At 38.7% G+C, this 17,691-nt stretch overlaps 1 protein-coding gene across 1 annotated transcript in view; it reads left to right on the top strand.

Annotated features, from left to right (window-relative positions):
* LOC148121191 (uncharacterized) overlaps nucleotides 1-17,691 on the top strand; it is a 51,247-nt gene continuing 33,556 nt past the window's right edge. Inside the window, exon 1 of the mRNA XM_087909483.1 lies at nucleotides 1-42. Within this exon, the coding sequence (XP_087765609.1) occupies nucleotides 1-42 (42 nt within the window). The remainder of the gene's footprint in view (nucleotides 43-17,691) is intronic.

The following is a 17,691-nucleotide window of genomic DNA, read 5'->3' as shown; positions in this document are numbered from 1 at the left end:
ATGGAGGAAGCAGGAAAGCAAGATGGACGGTGTGCAGATGAGGTAAACAAGCCTTGGGGCATGATATAGATGAATAGAAATGGGATAATTTAAGTTAAAAAAAACTGTCTAGAAACAAGTCTAAGGTAAGGCCGAGCATTCCTAATTAATAATGAATCTCCATGTCATGATTTGGGGACTGGTGGTCTAAAAAAGCCTGCTATAATTGAATAGTGTCTGTCAGAGAAGTGGAAATCCAATAAGACAGAGATAGACTAGGGACAGAAGTTAAAATTTAGGAATCTAAAAGAAAATCTTACATTTGGAACTTTCGGGCCCATAGCCCTAGTATTTGGGAGAAGGGTGGAGTCCCAAGACCAGTAGAGAGAAAGAGAGATCCCACCCTCAGAAGCAGACAAGTGGGGAAGCTTATCTGGAGTCCTTGTGACATGTGAGAGATTGTTCAAGTCTTATGACTCCCTAGATTCTCTGAAGCTCACATGATTGTTTCAGTTTGCAAAAAGGCATACAGGTTTTAGATATATTAGCCTCACCCTCTCTGAGGAGTAGTGGGTAAGCATACATTCTGACATACTTCCTGCCTTTTTACCTCCGGCCTACATCCAATCAAAGTAGGGCAATCAACCCAAAGTGTTTACTTAGTGCAGAGTCCTAGCAGCAGGTGAGGCACAGGCCAGTCTCACTCAGTGGTTAGAACTACCATAATTCAGGTGGAGTTGTCATTATGCCCTATCTTCTTTGGAGATTAAAAGAGTTTTATCAGAATCTGGCATGTCTCTATAATGGCAAATTCAAAATTTTAAATTTTTTTATGTTTTTATTGAACTATATATTTTTCTTCACTCGCTGCCCTTCTTCCCCCCTCCCCTTCTACTCTCTCACATGGTCCCCATGCTCCCAATTTACTCAGGAGATCTTGTCTTTTTCTATTTCCTATGTAGATTAGATCCATGTATGTCTCTCTTAGGGTCCTTTTGTTGTCTAGGTTCTCTGGAATTGTGAATTATAGGCTGGTTTTTCTTTGCTTTATGTATAAAAGCCACTTTTGAGTGAGTACATATTATATTTGTGTTTCTGGGTCTAGGTTACCTCACTCAATATGATGTTTTCTAGATCCATCCATTTGCCCGCAAATTTCAAGATGTCATTTTTTCCTGCTGTGTAGTATTCCATTGTGTAAATGTACCACATCTTTATTCATTCTTCAGTCGAGGGGCATTTAGGTTGTTTCCAGGTTCTGAGTATGACAAATAATGCTGCTATGAACATAGTTGAGCACATATCCTTGTGGTATGATTGAACATTTTTTGTCCAGTCTTTGAATAATGAGAATGTGCAGAGTATGTCTCAAGTCCTGGCCAGAGCATGCTGTTGGGCTGGATCATCTCAACTGGCCACCTCAAAATTGTTCTGAGCAGTTTGTAGTCCAAAGTCAATCTTTAGGTGGTATTTTTCAGCTTAGTGGTGCTATCATAGTCCTGGAGGAATCATCATTGTGGGGTTCCATCCTCCTTATGGAGACTTCAAAAGTCATTGATAGGCATGCTCATGGTTCACTGCAGAAAACTGACATCATGTACAGGAAGGTAGATGAAATATTTTTCTAAAATTAGTTAGTATTCTATATGATCATTAATACATACATATATAAATATATATTAATCTTATAAATCTTATACCTTAAGAAAAGCTGTTAAAGAGTCAACATAACATCAAAGAACTATGAAATTAGTGGCAATAAAAAAGTCCTTAAATTTTTGTTTTTCTTCTGTCCCCATATCAGGGGACATGAGACAGAGATTTTTGAATTTTACTTTAATAAGCATGTTTGGGTTTAGAGAAGGAGAGAGCCACACTCCAACTCCAAAGCCAACTTTAATCTTTAATTGACTGGGACTACAAAAAGACCATTTGTGTTATATGTCTGTAAAGAATAGCAGAAACAAACATTTGGGAAGATTTATAAAATTTTATCCTGTTGGAAATATGATATACCAATAGGGCAATTTATTCTTTTTCTTTTTTTATTTGACTTTTTTTAAATTTATTTATTTGTTTATAAAAATTTCCACTTCTTCCCCTCCTCCCCATACCCTCCCATTTCCCCCACTCCCTCTCCCCCCCCCCCCCCCCCAACTCCCTCCCCTCCTTCCTCTCCAGTCCTAAGAGCAGTCAGGGTTTCCTGCCCTGTGGGAAGTTCAAGTTCCTCCCCTCTCCCTCCAGGTCTAGGAAGGTGAGCATCCAAACATACTAGGATCCCAGAAAGCTAGTACATGCAGACACAACAAGACCCAGTGCCACTGACAATGGCTTCTCAGTCAGCCCCATGTCAGTCACATTTAGAGGCTCCGGTTTGATCACATGCTCGTTCAGTCCCAGTCCAGCTGGCCTTGGTGAGCTCTCATTCGATTAGTCCCCTTGTATCCAAGGGTGAACGCACCCCACACGGTTCTGATTTCCTTTTTCATGATCTCTCTCCTTCTGCTCCTCATTTGGACCTTGGGGGCTCAGTCCAGTGCTCCGATGTGGGTCTCCGTCTCTATCTCCATCTATCGTCAGATGAAGGTTCTCTCTAGTCCTGCCTTTCTTGCGCACGTTCTCCCTCCTTCTGCTTTTCATTCGGACCTAGGGAGTTAAGTCCAGTGTTCCAATGTGTGTCTCTGTCTCTATCTCCATCCATCGCCCGATGAAGGATCTATGGTGATATACAAAATATTCATCAGTATGGTTATGGACCAGGGCCAGTTCAGGTACGCTCTTCTCTGCTGCCCAGGGAACAATCTGGGGACTTCTCCTTGGGCCTGGGAACCCCTCCAGAATCAAGACTCTTGCAAACCCTAAAATGACTCCCTTAGTTGAGATATATACTTCTCTAGTCCCATATCCATCCTTCCTCCCCCCTCCAATTCCCCCAAGCCATCCCCAATCCTCCCCCTCTCCCTTCTCTCTAACCATCTCCCGTTACTTCCACCCCCCCACCCCACCCCCCCTGACCCAAGTTTGCCTGGCAATCTTGTCTACTTCCAATATCCAAGAGGATAACTATAAGATTTTCTTCAGGTTCACCTTCTTACTTAGCTTCTCTAGGATCACGAATTATAGGCTCAAAGACCTTTAACTATGGCTAGAATCCACTAATGAGTGAGTACATACCATATTTCTCTTTTTGGGTCTGGGTTACCTCACTCAGTAAAGCGTTTTCTATTTCCATCCATTTGCATGCAAAATTCAAGATGTCATTGTTTTTTACCGCTGAGTAAAACTCCAATGTATATGTTCCACACCTTTTTTAACCATTCTTCTATTGAGGGGCACCTAGGCTGTTTCCAGGTTCTGGCTATTACAAATAGTGCTGCTATGAACATAGTTGAACAAATGCTTTTGTAGTATGATAGGGCATCTTTTGGGTATATTCCCAAGAGTGGAATTGCTGGGTCCTGAGGGAGGTTGACTCCCAGTTTCCTGAGAAACCGCCACACTGATTTCCACAGTGGCTGCACAAGTTTGCATTCCCACCAACAATGGATGAGAGTTCCCCTCTCTCCATATCCTCTCCAGCATAGGCTATCATTGGTGTTTTTGATTTTAGCTATTCTGACAGGTGTAAGATGGTATCTCAAAGTTGTTTTGATTTGCATTTCCCTGATCGCTAAGGAGGTTGAGCATGACCTTAAGTGCCTTTTGGCCATTCGAAGTTCATCTGTTGTGAATTCTCTGTTCAGTTCAGTACCCCATTTTTTAATTGGGTTAATTAGAGTTTTAGTGTCTAGTTTCTTGAGTTCTTTGTATATTTTGGAGATCAGACCTTTGTCTGATGAGGGGTTTGTGAATATCTTCTCCCAGTCCGAAGGTAGCCTTTGTGTCTTACTGACAGTGTCCTTTGCTTTACAGAAGCTTCTCAGTTTCAGTAGGTCCCATTTATTCATTGATTCTCTTATTGACTGCACTCCTGGGGTTCTGATTAGGAAGTGGCCTCCTGTGCCTATATCTTGGAGACTACTTCCCACTTTCTCTTCTATCAGGTTCAAAGTGGTCGGATTAATGTTGATGTCTTTAATCCATTTGGACCTGAGTTTTGTGCATGGTGATAGATATGGATCTACTTTCATTTTTTTACAGGTTGACATCCAGTTATGCCAGCACCATTTGTTAAAGATGCTTTCCTTCTTCCATTGTATACCTTTAGCTCCCTTTTCAAAAATCAGGTGTTCATAAGTTTGTGGGTTAATATCTAGATCTTCTATTCGATTCCATTGGTCTACTTCTCTGTTCTTATGCCAATACCAAGCTGTTTTCAATACTGTTGCTCTGTAATAGAGTTTGAAGTCAGGGATGGTAATGCCTCCAGAAGTTCCTTTATTGTATAAGATTGTTTTGGCTATCCTGTTTTTTTTTTTTGTTTTTCCATATAAACTTGATTATTGTTCTTTCAAGGTCTGTGAAGAATTTTGATGGGATTTTGATGGGAATTGCATTGAATCTATAGATTACTTTTGGTAGAATTGCCATTTTTACTATGTTGATTCTCCCAATCCAAGAGCAGGGGAGGTCTTTCCATTTTCTGGTATCCTCTTCAATTTCTTTCTTCAAGGACCTAAAGTTCTTGTCAAATAGGTCTTTCACTTCCTTGGTTAGAGTTACCCCAAGATATTTTATGCTATTTGTGGCTATCATGAAAGGTGATGTTTCTCTGATTTCCCTCTCTGCTTCTTTATCCTTTGTATATAGGAGGGCAACCGATTTTTTAGAGTTGATCTTGTTTCCTGCCACATTACTAAAGGTGTTTATCAAATGTAGGAGTTCTTTGGAAGAGTTTTTGGGGTCGCTTATGTACACTATCATATCGTCTGCAAATTACGAAAGTTTAACTTCATCCTTTCCAATTCAAATCCCCTTGATCCCCTTATGTTGTCTTATTGCTATTGCTAGAACTTCAAGCACTACATTGAAGAGGTATGGAGAGAGTGGACAGCCTTGTCGTGTTCCTGATTTTAGTGGAATGGCTTTGAGTTTCTCTCCATTCAATTTGATGTTAGCTGTCGGCTTGCTATGTATTGCTTTTATTATATTTAGGTATGATCCTTGTATACCCAATCTCCCCAACACCTTTATCATAAAGGGGTGTTGAATTTTGTCAAATGCTTTTTCAGCATCCAATGAAATGATCATATGGTTTTTTCTTTCAGTTTATTTATGTGATGGATTACATTGATAGATTTGCGTATGTTGAACCAGCCCTGCATCTCTGGGATGAAGCCCACTTGATCATAATGGATAATTTTTCTAATGTGTTCTTGTATTTGGTTTGCCAGTATTTTATTGAGTATTTTTGCGTCAATGTTCATGAGTGATATTGGCCTGTAATTCTCTTTCTTGGTTGTGTCTTTGTGTGGTTTTGGTATCAGGGTAACTGTAGCTTCATAAAAGGAGTTTGGCAATGACTCTTCTGTTTCTTTTTTTTTTTTTTCTTTTAGTAATTTTATTAAATTATAAAAAGTTTCCATTTACGCCCCTCCTCCCAACGCCCTCCCACTCCCCACCTCCCTCTCCTCCTCCCTCTTTGTCCCCAAGGGAAGTCAGGGTCTCCTGCCCTGTGGGAAGTCCAAGTTCCTCCCCCCTCACTCCAGGTCCAGGAAGGTGAGCATCCAAACAGACTGGATCCCAAAAATCCAGTATATGCAGAGGAAACCAGTCCCAGTGTCATTGTCAATGGCTTCTCGGAAAGACTGCAGGCCAGCCACATTCAGAAAATCCAACCACATTCAGAGAATCTGGTTGGATCACATGCTCTTTCAGTCACGGTCCATCTGGCCTTGGTAAACTCTCATTAGATCCGACCCCTTGTATCAGTGGGTGATAGTATCCCTCGCAGTCCTTCGTCATTTTCTTCCTCCTTTTGCTCCTCGTTTGGAACTTGGGGGGCTCAGTTCGGTGCTCCAACGCGGGCCTCCATCTGTATCGTCATCCAACGCCAGGTGAGGGATCTATGGTGATAAGCAAAATATTCATCAGTATGGTCACGGGCCAAGGCTGGTTCAGGCACCCCCTCCTCTGTCCAGAGAACAATCTGGGGATCTCTCCTTGGACCTGGGATCCCATATATAATCAAGTTTCCTGTAAACTCTAATATGACTCCCTTAGTTGAAATATATTCTTCCCTGATCCCACATTCATCCTTCCTCCCTTCCCCCCATCCCGGTCAACCGAGCTTTCTCCATTCCTCCCCTACTCCCTTCTCTCTAACCCTCTCCCCTTCCAACAACCCTCCCACCACCCCCCCCCCATGCACCCAAGGTTACCTGGGACTCTTGACTATTTCCTACCTCCTGGCGGATAGGAAAATAATCTTCATCAGGTTCGTCTTCTTATTTAGCTTCTCTAGGATCACGAATAATAGGCTCAAAGACCTTTAATTATGGTTAGAATCCACTTATGAGTGAATACATACCGTGTTCCTCTTTTTGGGTCTGGCTTACCTCACTCAGTAAAGCGTTTTCTATGTCCATCCATTTGCATGCAAAATTCAAGATGTCATTATTTTTTACCGCTGAGTAAAACTCTAATGTGTATATGTTCCACACCTTTTTTAACCATTCTTCTATTGAGGGGCACCTAGGCTGTTTCCAGGTTCTGGCTATTACAAATAGTGCTGCTATGAACATAGTTGAACAAACGCTTTTGTAGTATGTTTGGGCATCTCTAGGGTATATTCCCAAGAGAGGAATTGCTGGGTCCTGAGGGAGGTTGACTCCCAGTTTCCTGAGAAACCGCCACACTGATTTCCAAAGTGGCTGCACAAGTTTGCATTCCCACCAACAATGGATGAGTGTTCCCCTCATTCCACATCCCCTCCAGCATAGGCTATCATTGGTGTTTTTAACTTTAGCTATTCTGACAGGTGTAAGATGGTATCTCAAAGTGGTTTTGATTTGCATTTCCCTGATCGCTAAGGAGGTTGAGCATGACCTTAAGTGTCTTCTGGCCATTCGAAGTTCATCTGTTGTGAATTCTCTGTTCAGATCAGTACCCCATTTTTTAATTGGGTTAATTAGAGTTTTAGTGCCTAGTTTCTTGAGTTCTTTGTATATTCTGGAGATCAGACCTTTGTCTGATGAGGGGTTGGTGAAGATCTTCTCCCAGTCAGAAGGCAGCCTTTTTGTCTTACTGACAGTGTCCTTTGCTTTACAGAAGCTTCTCAGTTTCAGTAGATCCCATTTATTCATTGTTTCTCTTATTGTCTGTGCTGCTGGGGTCCTACTTAGGAAGAGGACTCCTGTGCCTATATCTTGTAGACTACTTCCCACTTTCTCTTCTATCAGGTTCAGAGTGGACGGATTAATGTTGATGTCTTTAATCCATTTGGACTTGATTTTTGTGCATGGTGATAGATATGGATCTACTTTCATTTTTTTACAGGTTGACATCCAGTTATGCCAGCACCATTTGTTAAAGATGCTTTCCTTCTTCCATTGTATACCTTTAGCTCCCTTGTCAAAAATTAGGTGCTCATAGGTTTGTGGGTTAATATCCGGGTCTTCTATTCGATTCCAAAGGTCGATTTCTCTGTTCTTATGCCAATACCAAGCTGTTTTCAATACTGTAGCTCTATAATAGAGTTTGAAGTCAGGGATGGTAATGCCTCCTGAAGTTCCTTTATTGTATAAGATTGTTTTGGCTATCCTGGGTTTTTTGTTTTGCCATATAAACTTGATTATTGTTCTCTCAAGGTCTGTGAAGAAGTTTGATGGGATTTTGATGGGGATTGCATTGAATCTATAGATTGCTTTTGGTAGAATTGCCATTTTTACTATGTTGATTCTCCCAATCCAAGAGCAGGGGAGGTCTTTCCATTTTCTGGTATCCTCCTCAATTTCTTTCTTCAAAGACTTAAAGTTTTTGTCAAATAGGTCTTTCACTTCCTTGGTTAGAGTAACCCCAAGATATTTTATGCTATTTGTGGCTATCATGAAAGGTGATGTTTCTCTGATTTCCCTCTCTGCTTCTTTATCCTTTGTGTATAGGAAGGCCACTGATTTTTTGGAGTTGATCTTGTATCCTGCCACGTTACTAAAGGTGTTTATCAGCTGTAGGAGTTCTTTGATAGAGTTTTTGGGGTCACTTATGTAAACTATCATATCGTCAGCAAATAACGAAAGTTTGACTTCATCCTTTCCAATTTGAATCCCCTTGATCTCCTTATGTTGTCTTATTGCTATTGCTAGAACTTCAAGCACTATATTGAAGAGGTATGGAGAGAGTGGACAGCCTTGTCGCGTTCCTGATTTTAGTGGAAAGGCTTTGAGTTTCTCTCCATTCAGTTTGATGTTAGCTGTCGGCTTGCTGTATATTGCTTTTATTATATTTAGGTATGATCCTTGTATCCCCAGTCTCTCCAACACCTTTATCATAAATGGGTGTTGAATTTTGTCAAATGCTTTTTCAGCATCTAGTGAGATGATCATATGGTTTTTTTCTTTCAGTTTATTTATATGATGGATTACATTGATAGATTTGCGAATGTTGAACCAGCCCTGCATCTCTGGAATGAAGCCGACTTGATCATAATGGATAATTTTTCTAATGTGCTCTTGGATACGGTTTGCCAGTATTTTATTGAGAATTTTCGCGTCAATGTTCATGAGTGAGATTGGCCTGTAATTCTCTTTCTTGGTTGTGTCTTTGTGTGGTTTTGGTATTAGAGTAACTGTAGCTTCATAAAAGGAGTTAGGCAATGACTCTTCTGTTTCTATATTGTGGAATACGTCAAGGAGTATAGGTATTAGCTCTTCCTGGAAGTTCTGGTAGAATTCTGCATTGAAACCATCTGGTCCTGGGCTTTTTTTGGTAGGGAGATTTTTGATAACAGCTTCTAATTCTTCGCGACTAACAGGTCTATTTAGATTGTTCACCTGGTCTTGGTTCAACTTTGGTATATGGTACTTATCTAAAAAAATGTCCATTCCTTTTATATTTTCCAATTTTGTGGCATACAGGCTTTTGTAGTAAGATCTAATGATTCTCTGAATTTCCTCTGTGTCTGTGGTTATGTCCCCCTTTTCATTTCTGATCTTATTAATTTGCATGTTCTCTCTCTGCCGTTTGATTAGTTTGGATAGGGGTTTGTCAATCTTGTTGATTTTCTCCAAGAACCAGCTTTTTGTTTCATTGATTCTTTGGATTGTTTTCTGTGTTTCTATTTTGTTGATTTCAGCCCTCAGTTTGATTATTTCCAGTCTTCTAGACCTCCTGGGTGAATCAGCTTCTTTTTTCTCTAGAGCTTTCAAGTGTGCTGTTAAGTCTCCAATGTGTGCTTTCTCCGTTTTCTTTAATTGGGCACTTAGTGCTATGAACTTTCCTCTTAGCACTGCTTTCATAGTGTCCCATAGGTTTGAGTATGTTGTGTCTTTATTTTCATTAAATTCAAGGAAGACTTTAATTTCTCTCTTTATTTCTTCCTTGACCCAGGGGTGATTTAGTAGTTGACTGTTCAACTTCCATGAGTTTGTTGGCTTCCTGGGGATAGCACTGTTGTTGAGTTCTAATTTTAATCCATGGTGGTCTGACAAGACACAGGTGGTTACTAATATTTTTTTGTATCTGTGGAAGTTTGCTTTGTTACCAAGTATGTGGTCTATTTTTGAGAAGGTTCCATGAGCTGCAGAGAAGAAGGTATATTCTTTCCTATTTGGGTGGAATGTTCTATAGATGTCTGTTAAGTCCATTTGATTCAATACCTCCAATAATTCTCTTATTTCTCTGTTAGGTTTCTGTCTGATTGACCTGTCCATTGGTGAGAGAGGAGTGTTGAAGTCTCCTACTATTAGTGTGTGTGGTTTGATGACTGCCTTGAGTTCTAGAAGTGTTTCTTTTACATAAGTAGGAGGCTTTATATTAGGGGCATAGATATTCAGGATTGAGACTTCCTCCTGATGAATTGTTCTTATTATGAGTATAAAATGTCCATCTCCATTTCTTCTGATTGATTTTAGTTTGAAGTCAATTTTGTTGGAAATTAGAATGGCCACACCTGCTTGTTTCTTAGGTCTGTTTGCTTGAAAAACCTTTCCCCAACCCTTTACTCTAAGTAGATGTCTGTCTTTGTGGTTGAGGTGTGTTTCTTGTAAACAGCAGAATGTTGGATCCTGTTTTCGTATCCAATCTCTTAGTTTGTGCCTTTTTATAGGTGAATTGAGTCCATTAATATTAAGTGATATTAATGACCAGTGGTTGTTGACTCCGGTTATTATTATTTTTTGTTTTTTTGTTTAATAGAGTTTGTATGTGTCCCTTCTTTGAGTTAAGCTCGTGAAGGGTCGCTAGATGTCTGAGTTATTGTAGGCAGTGTTGGCATTGTTGGATTCCTTGGGTTGCGATTTTCCTTCTATTACTTTCTGTAAGGCTGGATTTGTGGCTACAAATTGTTTAAATTTGTTTTTATCCTGGAATATTTTGTTTTCTCTATTGATAGTGAATGATAGCTTGGCTGGGTATAGTAGTCTGGGTTTGCATCCACGGTCTCTTAGTTTCTGCAGTACCTCTATCCAGGGCCTTCTGGCTTTCATGGTTTCCATAGAGAAGTCCGGTGTAAGTCTGATAGGTTTACCTTTATAAGTTACTTGTCCTTTTTCCTTTGCAGCTCTTAATATTCTTTCTTTAATCTGTATGTTTTGTGTTTTGATTATTATATGGCGAGGGGATGTTTTTTTTTTGATCAAGTCTATTTGGTGTTCTGTATGCTTCTTGAACCTTCATAGGAGTATCATTCTTTAGGTGGGAAAGTTTTCTTCTATAATTTTGTTGAATATATTTTCTGGGCCTTTGATCTGCAGTTCTTCTCCTTCTTCAATCCCTATTATTCTTAGATTTGGTTTTTTTTTTATTGTGTCCCGGATTTCTTGAATGTTTTATGATGAGAATTTGTTGGATTTGCTGTTTTCTTTGATCAGAGCGTTTATTTTCTCTATGGTATCATCAGACTCTGAGATTTGTTCTTCCATCTCTTGTATCCTATTGGTTATGCTTGATTCTGTACTCTCTGTTCGTTTACCTAGATTTTCCATATCCAGTCAGCCCTCGTTTTGTTTTCTTCATTGCCTCCATTTCAGTTTTCAATTCTTGAACTGTTTCCATTATCTGTTTGATTGTTTTTTCTTGGTTTCCCAGTGTATCATTCACAGATTTACTCATTTCTTCAAACTTTTTATTATACTTTTCATCCATTTCTTTACTCATTTCTTCAATCTTTTTGTTGTACTTCTCATCCAGTTCTTTAAGGGAGTTATTCATATCCTGTTTAAGGGACTCTATTGCTTTCATAATGGCACTTTTTTCCACTTCTTCTGTATTAAGAGGTTCAAGTCCTTCTATTGTATGGTCGTTGGGATTTGGTGTTTTCATGTTGTTTTTCAGATTGTTGGAGGAGTTCTTGCCTTGGCGTCTGCCCATCTCTTCCTTCAAATGCTCTCTATTGGAACTTCTGGTACCAGGTCAGGTTCCCTTGTGGGGCAGGGACTTCACTGACAGAAGGCCTATCTTTCCTCAGGCAGTCTATTGAAACACAGGCACTCCCTCCTGCCGGGTTTCACTCACAGCCCAGGCCCAGTGCTCAAGGCAACTGAGCTGGGGAAATCCCCTTCCTCCGATGGATGTCTGCTAGAAGATCACTGCCTCTTGCTGGCCAGGAATGTGGCTGAGATGACACAGGGCCTGCCTGTCCTCAGGCAGGCTATCAAAGCACAAGGATTGCCCCTGCTGGGTTGTGCCCACAGCCCAGGCCCAGGGTGCAAGGGAGCTGCTCTGGGGAGATCTTGTGGCCCCAGGGGGAAGGGGAGAAGAGAGCTATTCTTTTTCTTGAGACATTTTTTTTCCAGATGATTTGTCCTTTTTCTTCATATGTCTCATTTGTCCAGTGGTCTTCAGATTCCTTAGCAGGATACCTTTATTCTTCTGAAAAGACAGAAACAAAAACCCTTCCACAATCCTAATTTTGGGGAGATTCTCGTTGAACAAGTTATACCTGATCAAATGCAAAGCATTTGTTAGTTTTATAGATTAGTTTATATTAAACAATCATGCTCTTTGATGAAATATCATCTCTTCTAATTAAGAATTATCTCTTGTTCAAGTAGAATCTTTATTAATTTTGATGGTTGTTATGGAAAGTCCTTATATATGTGTGTTGCTTTTATTGGTTAATGAGTAAAGAAGCTGTTTTGGCCTGTGATAGGGTGGAATAGAGCTAGGCAGGAAAACTAAACTGAATGCTGGAAGAAAGAAGGTAGACTCAGAGAGGAGCCATGTAGCTACTTCTGGGGACAGAAACCTACCTCTTCTGAAGACTGTTGAAACTTTGCTGATAGGCCATAACCTTGTGGTGATACACAGATTAATGAAGATGGGTTAGTTCAAGATATTAGAGTTAACTAGAAATATGCTTAAGCTATTGGCCAAATAGTGTTGCAATGATATAGTTTCTGTGTGATTATTTTGGAGTTTCTGAGTGATTATTTGGAGTCTGGGCAGCTGGGAATAAACAAGTAGCTTCTGCCTACATATGGTATTCATAGTTTTCCTTCTCTTGTGGAAACAAAAGCAAAATTCCTTCCCCAATGTAATATATGTCATGGTTTCCATTCTGAGGTCAGTACATCTTTAAAGAATACTGACTGATTTAATTCTGTAGTTTTGTCTACTATCCGATGTCTCTCCATAGCTATTGTTCCTTTATCATTACCATTTAGAAAATTCAAAGTTAAGTCTGTTTTGGGGGTTATAGATCATCCTTTCTGTTTATTTAGCATATCTTTTAGAGCTCGATTTGATCTTTCTATAGCTGCCTGGTCTGTAGGATTGTATGATATACCTGTAATATACTTTATAATATAATAAGCAAAAAACTGTTTCATTTTCTTAGAGACATATGCTGGAGCATTGCCTGTCTTTATTTGTACAGGCATACCCATGATGGCCATAACTTCTAGCAAATGTGTGATACTGAATTAGTCTTTTCCATACTCAAACAGTTGTCCATTGAAAACCTGAATAGGTATCAATGGTGCAATATACATATTTTAGTTTTTCAAATTCTACAAAATGGAAAACATCCATCTGCCAGATTTCATTCCTTTGAGTACCTGTTGGGTTACTTTCTGCAATTAATGGTGTTTAGTTATATAAAGAACAACTAGGACATTTCCTTATAATTTCCTTGGCTTGATGCCACATGAAAGAAAAGTATTTCTATATTTTTTTGCTACTGAAATTATATTTTTATGAAATTCTGAGGCCTTCAGCATATTTCCAGTCAACAATTGATCAATTTCTGAATTACTTTGTGCTAGAGGACCTGGCAGACTCATATAGGATCAAATGTATGTTAATCATATGGTATAATTCATATTTCTAATTATGTCTTGTAACTGAATAGATAATAAATTCAATTCTGTTTCATCTGGTATAAATTTATCAGTTTCAAAATGAAAAACAACTCTCTCTGCATATTGAGAATGGGTAACTATGTTGAGAGATACTTTAAATCCATAGTATAATGAGAATAACATATAATTTTGACTTTTGGGCAGAATCATAAGGACTTTAATCCACTTTACTTAAATTTTATGATTTGTAACCTACCTTTCCTGATTTATTTGCATTAGTATAGGATACAGGACTACATTTATTGGTGTGTCATGTACAACGTAAGCAAGAATCTAGTGAGTTCTATTTATAAGTTGAATTTTTTTCTCTTTTGGGATAGTTGTTAATCTCTCCCAAAAAATTACTTCAAGCTCTTTTCCAGGGATCACTTTCTCTCCATAATTTGTTAATTTCATTGGTAAGAGGTACTATAACTATTCCTGCTAATTGACAACATCTCAATTTTCCTTTTAGAATTAACTCAGAGACCTTTTCCACATAAGTTTTAAGGTTTTTTTTCCCCCACTCATTCAAGGATATCTTCCTGCTGCATTAAAATTCCTTTAGGGGAATGTTTGAAGAGTAATATGACCAGAATGCAGTTAAGATTAGTATCCAACTGGATGGTAGTGGTGCATGCCTTTAATCCCAGCACCCGGGAGGCAGAGGCAGGTGTATCTCTGAGTTTGAGGCCAGTCTGAGCTACAAGGGTAGGTCCAGGACAGGCTTGATAGCTACAACTAAACCCTGTCTTGGGGAAGAAGAAAAAAAGATTTGGATTTACATGATCCATATGTGCCTTCTGTAATTTCTCTTCAATCAAAGTCAATCTCTCTGTTTCAGCTGATAATTTCCTGGGACTATTTAAGTCCTTGTCACTATCTAACTTTTTGTTTAAATTAATCAGGTCATTCCAGTAGTGTGCTGTAGATGGGAAATGTCTACTAGCAATGTTTGGAAGTCATTAAAAATCTGCAGTCAATCTCTCCTAATTTGCACCTTTTTTTGGGGGAGGGGTCTAATTTTTTGTAAACCTATTTTATAGCCTAAATGATTAATAGACTCTCCTCTTCAGATTTTTCAGGAGTAGTTTGTAATCTCCAACAAGGCAAAATTTCTTTATTTCTTCAAACATTCTTTCTAAAGTATCTACATGTGAATCAGAGAGTAAAATGTTATTCATTTAATGGTAAACTATAGAGTCAGGTAATTGCTTACATATTTTCAATGGCTGACTTACAAACTATTGGCACAGGGTGGGCCTATTTAACATTACCTGTGGGAGAACCTTCCGTTGCTATCTCTCAGCAGGATGAGAATTTATATAAATAGATAATGTGAATGCAAAGTTTTCTTTGTCCTTTTCTTATAAAGGTATAGTGAAGAAACAGTCTTTTAAATCAATAACTATAAGAGGCCATCCTTTAGGTAATAGGGCAGGCAAAGGAATTCCAGACTGTAGAGAGCCCATTAGCTGAATCACTGTTACCATTCTCTGTTTGTCAGATTTCTTTTTAACAATAAATGCAGAAGAATTCCAAGGGCTGGTTGATTCTTCAATATGCTGGGCATTTAGTTGCTCCTGTACCAGCTGTTCTAAAGCCTGTATTTTCTCTATTGTTAAAGGCCATTGCTTAACCCATACAGGTTTGTCTGTCAACTTCTCTAAAGGTAGGGCTGTTGGTAGCGTTGAAATATCAGTAACTGCTGTGCCCTGTTCTGGTACATCTGAACAGTTGTGACTGTTCTTTATAATATTTTGTAATACTGTTCCATGCAATATACTTTATTTTATGCTTTGTTTCTGAGATTTGGGGAATGTTAATCTGAGTATTCCATAGCTGTAACAAATCACGCCACCACAAATTCATATTTATGTTAGCCACATATGATTTTAATATTCCTCTCTGTTCTGTGGCCCCACACATTTGACCCACATCATGCTCTGCTTTACCTGAGATAAAGTTCCAATTCCTAAAAATTAAACATTTATGTCCTGAAAAGGCCAATTTGGATGCTAAGATTTTGATGAAATCATTGATACATCTACACCTGTGTTTACTAGACCTTATGACAACATCATTTATCCATACTTTTTAGATTTATTTATTTATTATGAATACAACATTCTGCCTCCATGTATGCCCACATGCCAGAAGAGGGTGCCAAATCTTATTACAGATGATTGTGAGCTGCCATGTGGTTGCTGGGAATTGAACTCATGACCTCTGTAAGAGCAGCCAGTGCTCTTAACCACTGAGCCATCTCTCCAGCCCCATTTATTCATATTTTTAATTTTGGTCTTTGTTCATTTATAGAAGTCTGCCAAAATACTCACATTATGGTTTCTCCTGAATTTTTTGCTCTCTGTTCTATAGCTGTTCTATTATCCAGAGCAGTATGGTTTCTTACAATTGACATTAGGATCTTTAATTGCTCTGGGAAGGAGATTCCTCTATGATGGCAGGAAATGACTGAACCAGATTGACATAGGGGCCTGCGGGAGACCCCTCACAGAGTTTCCTGACAGTAAAGAATTACCTTGAATATTCCTTGTTGACCTACATTCATTAGTCTAGTGCATGCCTTTGCTACACCTTCCACATAATCCACAAAGGAAGGGCATTCTGAATGTATTATTCTTAGGAAGAAAAAAAATCACTTTTTCTAGGAATGTTTTGTCCACAATCCCTTTTAAGATGACCTCGTTTGTCACAATTATAACATCTGACATTTCAATTTTTCTTCAAACCTCAGGAAATCACTTCTCTTATCTATGCATCATCATGTTCATGAAGTTCAATATTAATTGTATCACAAATCCATTCCTCCAGAGGTGTTGACCTTGCCTTTAACAGCCTGATTATCCTTTTGTGTTGAGAATTGGCATTTCCAAAAGCCAGGGATTCAATTGTTATTTGTCTTGCTTCTGAATTTGGTATCATTCTATTTATTGCTGAAGTCAATCTTTGTAAGAAATACATAAAGGCTTCCTTTGGGCCCTGTATAACTTTAGTAAATGACTCCATTTCTTTCCTGTTTCTCCAATTATGTCCCAACCATTTAAAGCTGATGCATGACATAATTTCAGGGTATGGTTATCATGTATAGATTGCCTTTCTATAGCAACATAATCTCCTTCTACATGAATTGGATCTTGGGAGATGTCCCTACCTCTAGCTTTACTCCATTGTTCAAGAATGTTAGCCTCTTCTCTGAACCAAGTTCTCCATTGTAATTGTAGACTAGGCTCTAAAACACCATTAACCAATTCTGTCCTGTCTTTCGGGAGACTTCTGTTACAAATTGGCCACAAGTTTAACATTTGCTTCACAAAAGGTGAATGCATGCCATATGTGATTATTGCTTTCTTGAATCTCCTTAAATCTAACATTGGCACAGGAGTCCAGTTAACTGTAACAAAGTCTCTGCCATTTAGCAATTCCATAAGGTTACTGGATATATTAAAGTTGGTTGTCTGAAACCTTAGGCTGTTCCTCTCTATTCTTATAATGTAATGCTGACATTGGTTCTCCATTAAATTCCACTATCTGGATTTAAATATCTCTGTGATTTGTTTTATTAGGTTTTTCTAAGGTCTGCATCTTAGCACTCAGATTAAGCAACTTTTTAGGGATAAACAAAAATGATAAAGCTGATAATGTTTACAATTGATATTACATAAATCTGTAAATTAGTTACCCTCTCATTTAATTGTTCCATTTTCAAACTGTCTAGCATATTATCATACAGAGACCAAAATCTTTCCATTGTAATTATTTTCCCATTTTTAATGCGGGAGAAAAGCTCTCTCTTTCACCTAATTCTTCCTTTTAAGAATTCCAAATTTCAGTTGGAGAGATGGCTCAGAGTGTTAAGAACACTGGCTGCTCCTCCAGAGGTCCTCAGTTCAATTCCCAACATCCACATATGGCTCACAACCATCTGTAATGAGATCTGGTGCTCTCTTCTGGCATGTAGACATGTATGTACATAACACTGTATACATAATAAGTAAATAAATCTTAAAAAAAAGAATTCACATTTTGTTGTAGGAGGCCAATCATTCATTCCTGGCTGCCCAGCCCTGAAATAATCTCATAGAAACCATATTATTTGCAATATTGTTTGCTCATATTATTTGCAATATGTTTGTTAAGCATATTTCTGGATAACTCATATCTTGATTAAACCTATCTCCATTAATCTGTGTGTCACCAAAAGGCTGTGGCTTACCTGGTAAAGTTGTGGCATCACATCCAGTGGGGCTACATG

This window comes from Myodes glareolus, chromosome 8, assembly GCF_982192425.1.
Source record: "Myodes glareolus chromosome 8, mMyoGla1.1, whole genome shotgun sequence".
Classification (NCBI taxonomy): domain Eukaryota; kingdom Metazoa; phylum Chordata; class Mammalia; order Rodentia; family Cricetidae; genus Myodes; species Myodes glareolus.
Note: the sequence above shows the minus strand (reverse complement) of the source record. Positions and strands in the feature narration are given on the sequence as shown.